The 12,205-nt window shown below is 27.5% G+C and overlaps 1 protein-coding gene across 1 annotated transcript; it reads right to left on the bottom strand.

Annotated features, from left to right (window-relative positions):
* Positions 1-803: 803 nt before the first annotated feature.
* LOC145833613 (coiled-coil domain-containing protein 170-like) lies at positions 804-11,855 on the bottom strand. The gene is made up of 15 exons (XM_082940766.1): positions 11,739-11,855; positions 11,300-11,410; positions 10,925-11,035; positions 10,392-10,486; positions 8,529-8,679; positions 7,395-7,580; positions 6,728-6,856; positions 6,415-6,507; positions 6,164-6,259; positions 5,048-5,248; positions 3,886-4,059; positions 3,448-3,582; positions 2,929-3,036; positions 2,044-2,280; positions 804-1,333 (listed from the first exon to the last, which is right to left on the bottom strand). The coding sequence occupies exons 1-15, from the start codon at positions 11,853-11,855 to the stop codon at positions 1,058-1,060; spliced, it is 2,220 nt and encodes a 739-aa protein (XP_082796892.1). The 3' UTR covers positions 804-1,057.
* Between the last annotated feature and the right edge of the window lie 350 nt (positions 11,856-12,205).

The raw sequence follows: 12,205 nt of genomic DNA on the forward strand, positions 1-12,205 counted from the left end.
TTTCAAGTACTTAATAATAGGAAACAAATGTAAGACTTAGAAGTGTCAAACTGCCTATAATGTTAATTAAGAAAACACTTGTTGTTCTAACACATATATTTCTAAAACATATTAATTGAAAACACTAATAATTTTTCACAACTTTATTCAAAATGCAAACACACAGTATGGACCAATTACGGCAGACTAATTTATTTGGCTAAAATCTTTCAAAATAATTTGCACAGTATAGAAATATGCTTGAGAAATTAACACTCAAAAATAAAATTTAATTATAAGAATAAAGGGATTTGTGGTAAAAAAGTAAAAAAACATAATTTTAATTACTGTGGTTAATAAAAGTAACAGTTAAAGATGTAAAACGACTAGGATTTAATTAATTAAGAGTTTAAAAATCTAAAACAGGTTTGAAGGTGGTACAAAAAGTAACAGTAGATTACTAAAACACAAAAAAATGTTTTGAATACTAAACAAAATATAGAAAGTAAAAAATGATTCACCATTAATTTTTTGAAAACAAAGTGAAGTTTGGGTATTAGTAGAATATAAAGTTATTTATTTACAAATAAGTTATTTTGATTAAGAAAACTTAATCCTATTTTAATTTTTAACTACAATTTTAATTTGTTTTTCAATACGAAAAACATTTTTGATTTAACTAGTGTAGTTTACTTTTTAAGCTTAGTATTTTCTGTTAGAAAACTATTAATGTGGAGAATAGTGTTATTTTTGACGAAATGAACTTTCAAAAGAAATTCAAAAGTTCAAGAAAAAATAGTTCGTTAAATAGGATCACCGTGGTTTACAACTAATGAGATAGAAAAGTCAAAAAAATTGTTTGTTCAAAGTAAATAAGTTTTTAAAAACATTTAAATAAAACTGAAATGTACTAAAATAGTATTTGTTAGAGATTTAGTCCTTATGGGTTATTTAAACCATCTTTAAAAAAAATACTAAAATTTATATTTAATCACTGGTTTTTCATAAAATATTTGTTTTTTTTCAGAAAAAAAAAACTTATAAACTAACGTTTAACTAGGGTACTTTATTTTGACTTTCAATATCTCTTGGGGCTGCCGATCCTTGTGGGGCTGGCCGGTCTCCTCCTGTAAAGGTGCTCCCCGACCGCTGGTGGCCCTCCAACCGCGTACCCTTTGACGAACCTGGGGTCCATGGCAACGAGGGGCGCGTTCAGGTGGTGGGTGGTTGCCACGGTGGCGTGGTGGTTACGCAACAGCGCCTCCAACCGGCTGATAATTTCGTAATCGGGGATTGAGAGCGTGGCGACGTCTAGCGACAGCATCTTGGCGATAACTGCTCGGAAGTCCAGTAACTGAGTGATAAAATTAAAAATTAAAAAACAAATTTTGAACTGTGGCTTAGAAATCCAGTAACTGTTAATTTGAATGCATAAAAGTTATAATTTATAAAATTAATAACAATCAAAGTAAAAAAGCTTCGTGGCATTTTTGGATAAATGAAATTAACAGAAAAAATACTTATCAGGTTTTTAAGTAAAAGTAGTTAACCTATCTCTAATAGATAAGTGACAACATTTTAGAAACTAAGATAAATTATAATTATTTACTTCGAGGTACGTTTATAGAAGAAAAAATAATTGTTTGATATTTTGTCTGCGTCAAAACTTATTAAATGATAGAGAATAAGATAACAATCAAAATTAGTTTTTTTGTTAGAATAATATAGTTGCACTATGAATTAGGCAAAAACAAAGTTAAAAAGGTCATTTGGCCTACTGAGATGTTAAGTATTTTACTCACTTTTAGCAAGTTTTGATTTACTTAAGTACGTTACTAGGTTAAACTAAAATTTTTGATAAAAAATGTTGTACGTAATTGTACTATGATGGATACAGACCAATCTGGCTAAATTTTCAAGTTATACATTTTTACACTAATTATAAAATAATTCAAGCAAACATGTTTTTCCTAACATAAACATTTTTTCTATTAAATTTAAATACTGGAAAACTTATATAACTTAAAAAAAAGCATAAAATGAATTTTTCAGTATCACACAAACCTGTTTTTCTCTGATTCCAACTTCATCAAGTGCCTGCTTTGTCGACTTGAGATCATCGGTGACTGCTCCCAGCTGCAACTTGTACTGCTCCTCCGACTTGACCATCGACTCGCACGTGTCCTTCAGCATGTCTTTGGTGCTTGATAATTTGTAAGTGGTAGCTTCCTTCTTCTCCGCAAGCTTGGCGATCGTTGATAGAAGTTCGTCGATTTTCTGCTTTTGCTCGATTGTCAGCACCTGTATGAATGGAAAGTCTCGATAAAACAGTTAATAAACTTATTAAATAGTTAGAAAAATATAAGTTTTAAGAAGTGGATACGAGAAGTATTGTTTGCACCTGTTTTCCTTTTGTAAATACATCAAAGTTGTTACAAAATAGGTACTTTTGAACACTGAATAACTGACTTAACTTAAAGTTTCACGCTTGAGTAATTTTTGGTAATGAGCAGAAAGCCACGAAAAGGTTTATAATCTAAAATGTAGCTGTTAGCGATATTAACAGATACATATACTTAAATTTAAAGCTATGTAGTATATGACAATTATATGAATTCGATATAAAGGGTAAACTTGTAGTTTGTATATAGGTCATTATAGTGTACAAAAGCCTATAAATTTTCACAAGTAATGTAATGTCTTCAGTTAACTAATAATAACAACGTTTGGTGTTAACTAAATAAACATAAACTTAAAAATATTGATAAAGCTGATTAGTTTTAAGTGAAAAATAAAATTAAACTATTTTCAAAATAACAACGAAATCTTCGTTTCATTAGTATCGAAAAGATCGGCATTAAATTTGGTGCATTTAAAACGAGAATATAAATAAATACAACTTTTCTAATATTAAAGAAGGTTAAATTTAATTTTAAATAAAAACAAAACCTTCAGTTCATTAGTATCTGAAAGATCAGCCTTAAGTTCGGTGTTTTTTAAACGGGAATTTCCCAACTGTGATTGCAACCTTTCAACTTTGTGCTGGAGTTTCTGCACCTAAAAATATGTTTTTAATATTTTGTGCTGAAGTTGCTACACCTAAAAATACCAGTTTTATCCATAGTTTTTGAAACAAACAGATAAACAGTATATATAAGTAAACAAAAGTAATAAAAATTATATAAGTATGAAACCAAATACAAAAAACTAAAAAACTAAAAAATTTCTCCTTCACAACACTTAACTAATTTAAAAAACTTTAGGAGAAAAAAAAGTATTGTATTTACTAAATCACTCATAACTATTAATAACTCATTAAACCTGCAATATAGCATCGTCTCTGTCAATAGCCAGCATGTTAATTTACAAATATATAGTTAATTAAATCTTCATATTTACTGGTGACATTTTGTTTACAAGTTAAATAAAGCCAATAAATTTTATGTATAATAATTATATTGATTATACCTGCACTATTGCATCATCCCTGTCAATGGCCAGCGCTGTTCTCATTTTATCTTTCTCTACGAGATCTGCAGTCTTCTTCTGCGTCAGTTCCAAGTGAAGCTCCTTGTTTTTCAATTTATCTTTCAATTGCTTAATCTGTTGAGAAATACCTATATTTAAACATGTGAATAATACTTCTGTTTGAATCTTATTAAAATAATTGCAGCATCAAATCTAATATTCTCACATTTGTTTGTCAGCAAAGGTTTCAACTGCTTAATTTAATTGCTACTTAAAATAATTTTTTTAGTTTAAAATCGCAAATCTAGTAAAGATTTTGATTTTTCTAAATATGCAATTTATCTCGACTAACTTTTTTTTTGCAGATTCGAAGAATTTTATCAACCATAAATTAAAAATATAACACTCAATTTTAACACAAAGTATAACACAACAAACCTGTTTTCTTAGTTGCAGGTTCGACGAAGTCTTGTCCATCAGCGCTTGTCCTTCCAACTTGACCAGTTGGTTGGCCCGGGCAATCAGGACATCTGTGTCGAAGGTGTGTCCCATCTCCATGAGAGCTTCTCCAACCTTCATAGCGTCAGCCATCTCTTCCAAGAACTTCACGTACTGTTTGGAAAAGTTAATTAACTCTTTTTTAATCCGAATTTAAATTTTACAGTTTATATTTAAAATAGTTTGCTTAAAACATTTTTCTCATCTAAATAAATGGTTTTCCATGTTGGGTGACATTGCTCCAAAATTAAGTTGTTAGGGTTAATGACCGCAATTCTTATATATCTTTAAAAAAATCGTTGCTGAGAAATAAAGAAACCGAAACAGCTGTTTAAGTTTAAAAAGTTTCTCCAAGAACTTTTAATGGAATTTTTCAACTTAAACTTCAATTTTTGTACAAAAGGAACACTTTAAAGACTTGAAACATTATCGCCAACGTTTGGATAACAAATATTGGTAAGAAACCTTTAAAATAATTGTTTTTCTTCAAATTGGGTGATATTGATTTCATAATTTTGGGATCTATTAAATTAAAGCAGCAATGGTTAACGTTTTTTTTCTTTATACCCGACAAATTTTGATGTTTATAATCACGTAGTATTTTATATGACTATTTTTAAGTCTAAGAGTCGTAGTTTCTAGACCACGCATTTAATTATGCAAAATGAAATAGTTTTATATCAATACTCTAAAAACTTGCATTTGAATTATTAATAATTTTTGCTTAGTTTTTTAACACCAGCAGTATTTGCTTATCTAACTTAATCTTTCATTAAGTTATTATTTTTTATCTCAAAATCAACCTTAACTGTCAGGTCTGAGCGTATCCCTTAACACATCTCGTGACGCAAGATCCTCTTCCAAATAACTTAATATTAAGCTTACATACCCATATACTTATACAGCATACAGCAATAGCTAAACCATATTTTAATATTGTTCTTAACCTTAGTTCGGTCACTTCCGAGTGTATCCCTCGGCACACCTCTCGACGCAAGATTAAATAAAATGTTAAAATAAAAGCATTGACGTTTTCTAGTACTTATTTATTACTTATAATTTACAGTTATGAAATCATTTAGTGCAAAATATTACAAAATACCTTGGTCCTGTCACTCCTGAGTGTGTCCCTGAGTACATCTCCTGACGCGAGATCGTCTTCCAGATCCCTGATCCTCTGATCCGTCTGCTCATTGCTCCTCTCCACCTGCTTAAGGTCGTACACTGCGTTCTGATAAAGATCTTCCTGGTACTTCACCTTCTTCCTCAGGTCATCAATTTCTCCTTCCAGTCCGCTGATCTCCTGGAGAGAATAATGGATACCATTTATATCTTTATTTATATAATATGTATTGTTATAAGTTCTAGGTGTACTTGATTAACCATGAATTAGAAAATACTAAAATTTTATTTCTATTAAAAGCTATGGTAATATTAATTAAGCTAGAATTGACATAAATTTAAAGACAATTATCATTTTTATATAAATAAAGATTTATATTATATTATTTATACATATTATATAATATATAATAAGATTACAAGTTAAACTATGCTTCAAAAACTAATTTTCTATATGTTTATATTGATGCCTAAATTAAAATATTATAAAGTGTATAACAAAGATTTATCTAAACACAGAAATAAGTTTTCAAATTTATTTTTTGATAAAAAGCTAATGAGAAAATTCTTTTAGAGTACCTAAAAATCAGTTACAATTGTTATTGTCTCTTCATTCATTGTTTGAAACACTTGACAAAAGTTAACAAGGTCTCAATGGCACTCAAAAGAACGCCTTACGCTACTACAAATGTGTATTGTTCTAGTACATATATAAGTTTACAACTTTATCGGATTTTGATTTTCAAAAGTGTTATGTATGTAAATATTTTTTACAAATTTTAACTTTTTTATATTAAGCTTGCTTGTCGATATGTTTCATTATATATATTTTTATTAAATAATACCTTTGTAGGGCTATTACTAAAAAGTTTTACCTTAAAGATTCAAATGATTTAGTAATATTTAGATAATAGTTCTAAATTCTAAATAAACACTTTGTTTTGAACTTGATTAAAAATAGCTTAAAGTTTATTTTTTCATATAACTGTAAAACTCATGTTAAAAATAACTTTTGTTTTTGTATGCTTAAGAAATTGAAAACTATGCAATTTTTTAAACCTAAGCAAACACTTTAAAACAAATAGTACAAACTCACATGTTTCCTTATATTTTCACTCGAAATGAGCTCTCTTATTTTATCTTTCAAAACTGAATCATGGAGACTTGATTCGCATTCTTCGCAGCCCAGTATCTGTTTGAAAAATAAAAACTTCTGAAGTGATATTTAATTGTAATTGTTTTTATTTAATAGCATTTATTTGAGTATTTGAATTAGTTAAGCAAAAGTATTTCAAAGCGTATTAATTAAAAAGTAAACCGATTAATACTAAGTAAAACAAAACAAACTTTTGCAATAGAACTTTTGAACAGTTCCAAGTCCCTCCTATACACATTTCTTTCCACTTCTATTTTGTCCGCATCGTCTTGGTAGGTCTTTGCCTAAAAAAAAGTAGTCAGTATTAAATATTTTTTTAAAACTTTTCAAGATGACTTTGAAATCTTTTTAAAGGTTTGAAACTAGATTAGAGTTCAATAGTTAAGTTTTGACCTTCACAATAGTAACAAACAAATAAAACCCAATATAGTTATCTTGACAAGTTGCAAATAATTAGTCAGCATATATACAACAAACAAATTTATTTAGAGAAACAAAACTAACTTTCTCCCTATAATGATCGAGTTCATCCTGACACGTTGCTAATAATTTATCTCCTTCCCTCATCCTGACTCTCAGATCCTCGTTTTCATCTGATAACTTGTCCTTGTTCATTGAGATCTCGTTCAGCTCCTGTTAGATAAATAGATTTAAAGTTAATGTTATCGATATTTCGTTTAGGAAAAACCTCAAAACTTACGGGCTAATAAAACTACATTTATACATTTTAAATTTTTTTCAGTGATACCTTTATTAAAACATCTCCTCTACTTTTTCACCCTTTTGACGCTCAACCTCTGATCTTACTGATATATGAAGCAAATGAGTAAATAAATTTATCAGTTTGTTGTAACGTGATACTCATATCTTTCTATCCACATTGTATATATGTACCATACATGCAACAGATATATTTTATACCGATTCTCTAACTCTTTCCGTTCATCACTAAAATCACTAACAAATTCTTTTATGATACTACTGGATAAATACACTAAAAGGTAAAATACGTTTACCTAGTCATTACGACTTATTCTATTCTCTTAAGTTCCCGTTACTCCCAACACTTAGCTTTTGTACTTTTTTACCTACTACAAGATGATAACCTACCTCTTCTACTGTTTCCGAAAAATTTACAACTATACATATACATACAAGTGTTTCAACACACCTGCTCGAGTTCTCTCACTTTATCCCCGCTCTCCACACTGATCTTCTGTTCCTTCTCCATCTCCTTCACCAGCCTCATGATCGTCTCCCTGCTCGCCTTGGTGTGCGCGTCCTGAGCGTCCAATGTGTCCTCCATCCTCGTCACCTTCTTCACCGCAATCGAATGCTCCTTGCACAAGTCCGATATCTGTTAAGGGGAGATATCAGTATTGTTTACTGAGGTTGGTTAAATGTAAAAAGTAAAAAAAAAAAGTGAATTAACGTTTTAATATTTTATGATAAGCTTATCAGTGATTGAGCGTTAGTAAGATAAACAGTGGATTGTAAAGCTTTCAATTCGTTTAAATACTCATTTTCTGTAATCAAAATATTTCTAAACTTTAAAAATATAAATTTTCACTGGATATTTTGCTAAAACGTGAGAAGAAAAGGCTTGCTTTAAACTAATTAAAGAAATAGATAAGTAAACAAAAAATATAAGGCCTTATCTTATAAATTAAGCACTATATACAACCAATAAGTACTTTTTGTATTTAAATAATTAACAGTTTTACTTTTATGATAGTTTAAAATTATTAACTATATAAGTTTGAGTTAAACACTATTAAATAAACTTGCATATGCTAATTTAAACTAATGAAACTTTGTTAATGAATAAGATACTTGTAACGATTGTTATTTGGGTTTTTAAATAATTAACTTCAAACAAATGAGTTTGTTAAGAAAAAAAGAAACTAAAAAATGCTTTTCAAATAACCAAATCTTGTGGGCTTACATTGTTTAAGATAAAAAAATTTAAGGATTTTAAAGAAGCTCGTTAAATCAAATTAGACTTTTTGATGTGCTCAACTATTTTGATTCCTTTTATAGCAAAGTAGATCTTAATATCAAAAGTTTAGTACATGTCGTAGAACATTTTATGATTTGTTTGTTTACATGAAGTAACCTTTAAAATTACCAAAACAGAATGTCTTGAAAATAGCAACAATTCTAAACCTATTATTAGAACAATCTTTGGTATTAATTTATTCGTTTGACGTTTAATGTGCACAAAAATAAAGTATTAAAAAGAAGTAGTTTAACGGGTTACAATAAAAATATTGCAATAAATATAAAAACAAAAGTTTAAGCAAACTTTGTTGATAATTTTCTCTGTTGCTCCCTCAACACTCCCGTTTTCAACATTCAATTTGAGGGAATCCCCTATTTGTACCAGCACTCCGAAGAGTTTCTCCTTGTAAGTTGACGCCTTGTTTCTCGCCTCCTCCTTTTCTACCAGGTACTTCCTGAATTTAAAATTGAGGTGAAAAACTAAATTTAAACAGTTGTAGAACATCATTACAAAAAAAAGTAAAAATAAGTTGAGCAGAAATGTGCTTTTTCTGAAATTAAATAGATAAATACTATACAAAAATATAATTTGGTTAAAAGAAAACTTTTAAAATAGGATGTATTAAGTAAGTAAATCAGAGAAACATGCTTTAAGAAACAAAATAACAAAGGTGAAAAGAGGGTAATAAATAGGAGGAAAACACTAAAATAATTGAGGTGGTGAATATTGTGAAAAAGTATTTTCAAACTGTCATTTAATGGAAATAAAGTCAATTGTGAGTTTTTTGTAAACAACAAAAAGGTTAGGACAAAAGTAACTAAGGAAAACATAAAAAAAATACTTGCTTAATTTTTCAAAAGACATGAATTAAAAGTCAATTTTATAATTACCATTCTTGTTTTTTAAATATTGTTATTAACTTTAGAAAAGCATATACGAATAACTATTTTATTTATATCAGTGCATCGTTGCTATTTATACAATATAAATTAATTTCATAAGGAAATAAGTAAAAATTTAGTTTCTATATGTTCTCAACTTAAAATAGTAAGTTTAAGATTTGCAAAACGTTTAGAAATATTAAGTACAAAATCTGACAAAATTGAAAATTTATTAAAACAGTTAATTGTACTTGAAAGTAAAAACGTATAGTTTTACAGCAACAAAAAATTTTTCATTTTGATCCTATCTAATAATTAGGATTGTAATAAAAAGTTATTATTACCATTAAAGTAAGTAATCTTTTAGTCACAAATTCTAATAATATATTTTGTTAATAAATTGGTCGAATTAGCGTTTTGAATAACAAATATAAATTTACTATGAAGTAATATTATTTTAAGTTATTTTAAGCAGCCTTACTTTGTAATCATTATAGCTAGTAACATGGTAAAGTATCATAATAAGCGATTTTAGGGATTGGCAATGTTTGTGCCTTTAGTTATGTTTGTGTAAAAGCTGTTATAACAAAGTAAAAAAGTGTAAAATAAACAAAATGTATCCAAATTTACTATTTTGTATCTGCTGGGAGAGTAGTGAAAAAAATATTAATACATTTTTTAAGAAAGTTGCAAATTATAGAAACGATCAATTCATTTTAAATTACTATTTAAATGTTATCTTTAAAAATAAATTGTTTAATTAAAGAAAAGATTTTATACAAAAGTTTATACTTGATACATAAAGTTGCTAAGTTACTTAGGTTACCATAAAAGTTGGTCAAATATAACAAAATGTAAGCGAAAATATTTGTACAACTATAAATTAAATACTCTTTTGACTAAGTTATAGTACTACAAATTATTAATGAGTAATGTAAACAAATATGTTTTTTTTTTTTTTTTGATAAAGTGTTATTTATTTTTTAATTGTCAATATAGAAAACGTTTTATAGCCCATTAGACACTTAAAGTCTTGATAACTAAAAAACTATTTTTTTATTTAGAAACACATTTAACACACTGTTTAATCGAAATTTATTTAAATATTAATTTAATAATTTGAAAATTAACAAAAAACATTTTTCAAATGAAATAGTTCTTAGTTTGAAGAAATTTTTTGACTAAAATATGTTTCATATCATTTTTTTATGCAATAGGCTCATACGAACAAACAAATAGATATAAACGCTTACTAAACAATTTAAAAAATTCAAAACACACGGACCTGACTCTTTTTTCATTTTCTGCTAATTGTAAATTTTCTTCATCTCTTGCAGTAACTTTATCCTGTTTTAAAATATCTGCTTCTTCTTGAAGTGTCTGTAAACATATCAATATATTTAAAAAAAAACTTGATTTATATCATATAGAGAACTATTTTATTTACTAAAACAGTTAGGTAAGAACACTGCATAACAAAACTTATGTTTATTTACTTTTTCTATGAAACAATCAAAAAAAAAAGTCTTTTTTTTTATATTAGTTATTAATTAACTTTAAAGTCTCAATTAAATTTTTTTTTTTTATTTGATTAAGTGAGGTATTTTAGTAAACTTTTACCAATTTTGTATGTAGCTTTTTTGTCATGAATAAAAAGTATTTAATTATCTGTATTTATCTACATGTAAAAAAAAGTACTGAAAACCTCAGCCTACATTAATTATTTTTTAAAGATAAAAATTCTATACATTACTATCTTATATCAATAACGAGTAAATTATCAACTTTAAATAATAAAATACCACTATTCTAACAAACCTCAATAAGCCTATTTTGTATGACGCACTTGTTTCTCAGTTCCTGAAGTTCCACTTTCACTTCTTCTAGTTCTCCATCTTTCGATACAAGTTTTGCTCTGTATTGCGTGTTCTGTAGAAATATATAATTTCAATAAAAGTATTTAATGAGATGTGTATTGTTAAGTGAGAATTGTTTGCTGCTAAATAAAAATTTGTACTATACTACCAAGTGGTTTCTTTCGTCTGTTATAAAGACTAAAGTAGTATAAGACCTTTTAAATTTGACAGTGTTGATAAGATAAACAAAACTTTTTTTTGCACAACCTAAATAACATTGATAAGATAAAAATAATAATTTAGTTTAGATTTTCTTATATAACTGTTATAAACAAACCTCGGCTTTTAAATCTTCGATTCTGGCCTGCAGGTTGTTCAAGTTTCTGTTTGAAGTAACTTCTAACAACGATTGTTCTACCAACTGGTTTCGGTCTTCTCTGAATGGACTCTGTAAAAACAAACTATTACATTGAAGTACTTGGTTAAAAAAAGAATGTTTTAAAGTTTGATGTTTTAATATTGATAAAATTTTAATAAGAAACAAATTGAAGATTTAATGCGGATTAATAAAAAACTCAAATACAAAAATATCACACCAAAAGTATTTTAAAATGAATTTAAATTAATTTACCGATCCCAAAAATAAAACCTTTACATTAAGTCTATCACCTGAAGTTTTTTTTAGTATTTATGTTACTTAAAATAAATTACAGAATACTGATTAAAAAACAAAACTACAAAAAACTACATAGTTTTAAACTACAAAAAAGACTGACCGATGACCTAGTAGTTCTTCTGGGGACTCCCCTTCTGTACCCCAAACCTTCTACGTCATAGTTCAAGTTTACGTTGGCATAGCGACCTCCCTCCCTTAATCTCGGAAGTGAGGGCATTTGTTTGTTTTATGGTTAAAGTAAAGTATTTCAAATAAAAGTTTACTGTGAATTTAAAAAACAATAACGTTAACAAAGAAAGTTGTTAACAAAACTAGATAGTTAAAAATAGCAAGTTTACTTTAGGTCAGTCTGAGCTGAAAAAAAGCTGATTAGGAAAAATACGAAGATTTTTTCATTTTTTCTTTTAATTTTAGTTATTTAAAAACTTTTTTTGATTAACTTTTAATATGTTTTAGTTAGATAGGTTAGGGATAAGGACATATTACAAAAAATTATTTAAAAAAATTGCTGACTTAATTTTTTTACAGCTAAAACTGACCTTTAAGTATATGCTCCATTAAAAAGTT

The sequence above is a fragment of the Thalia democratica genome, chromosome 4, assembly GCF_965202585.1.
Source record: "Thalia democratica chromosome 4, ktThaDemo2.hap1.1, whole genome shotgun sequence".
NCBI lineage: Eukaryota > Metazoa > Chordata > Thaliacea > Salpida > Salpidae > Thalia > Thalia democratica.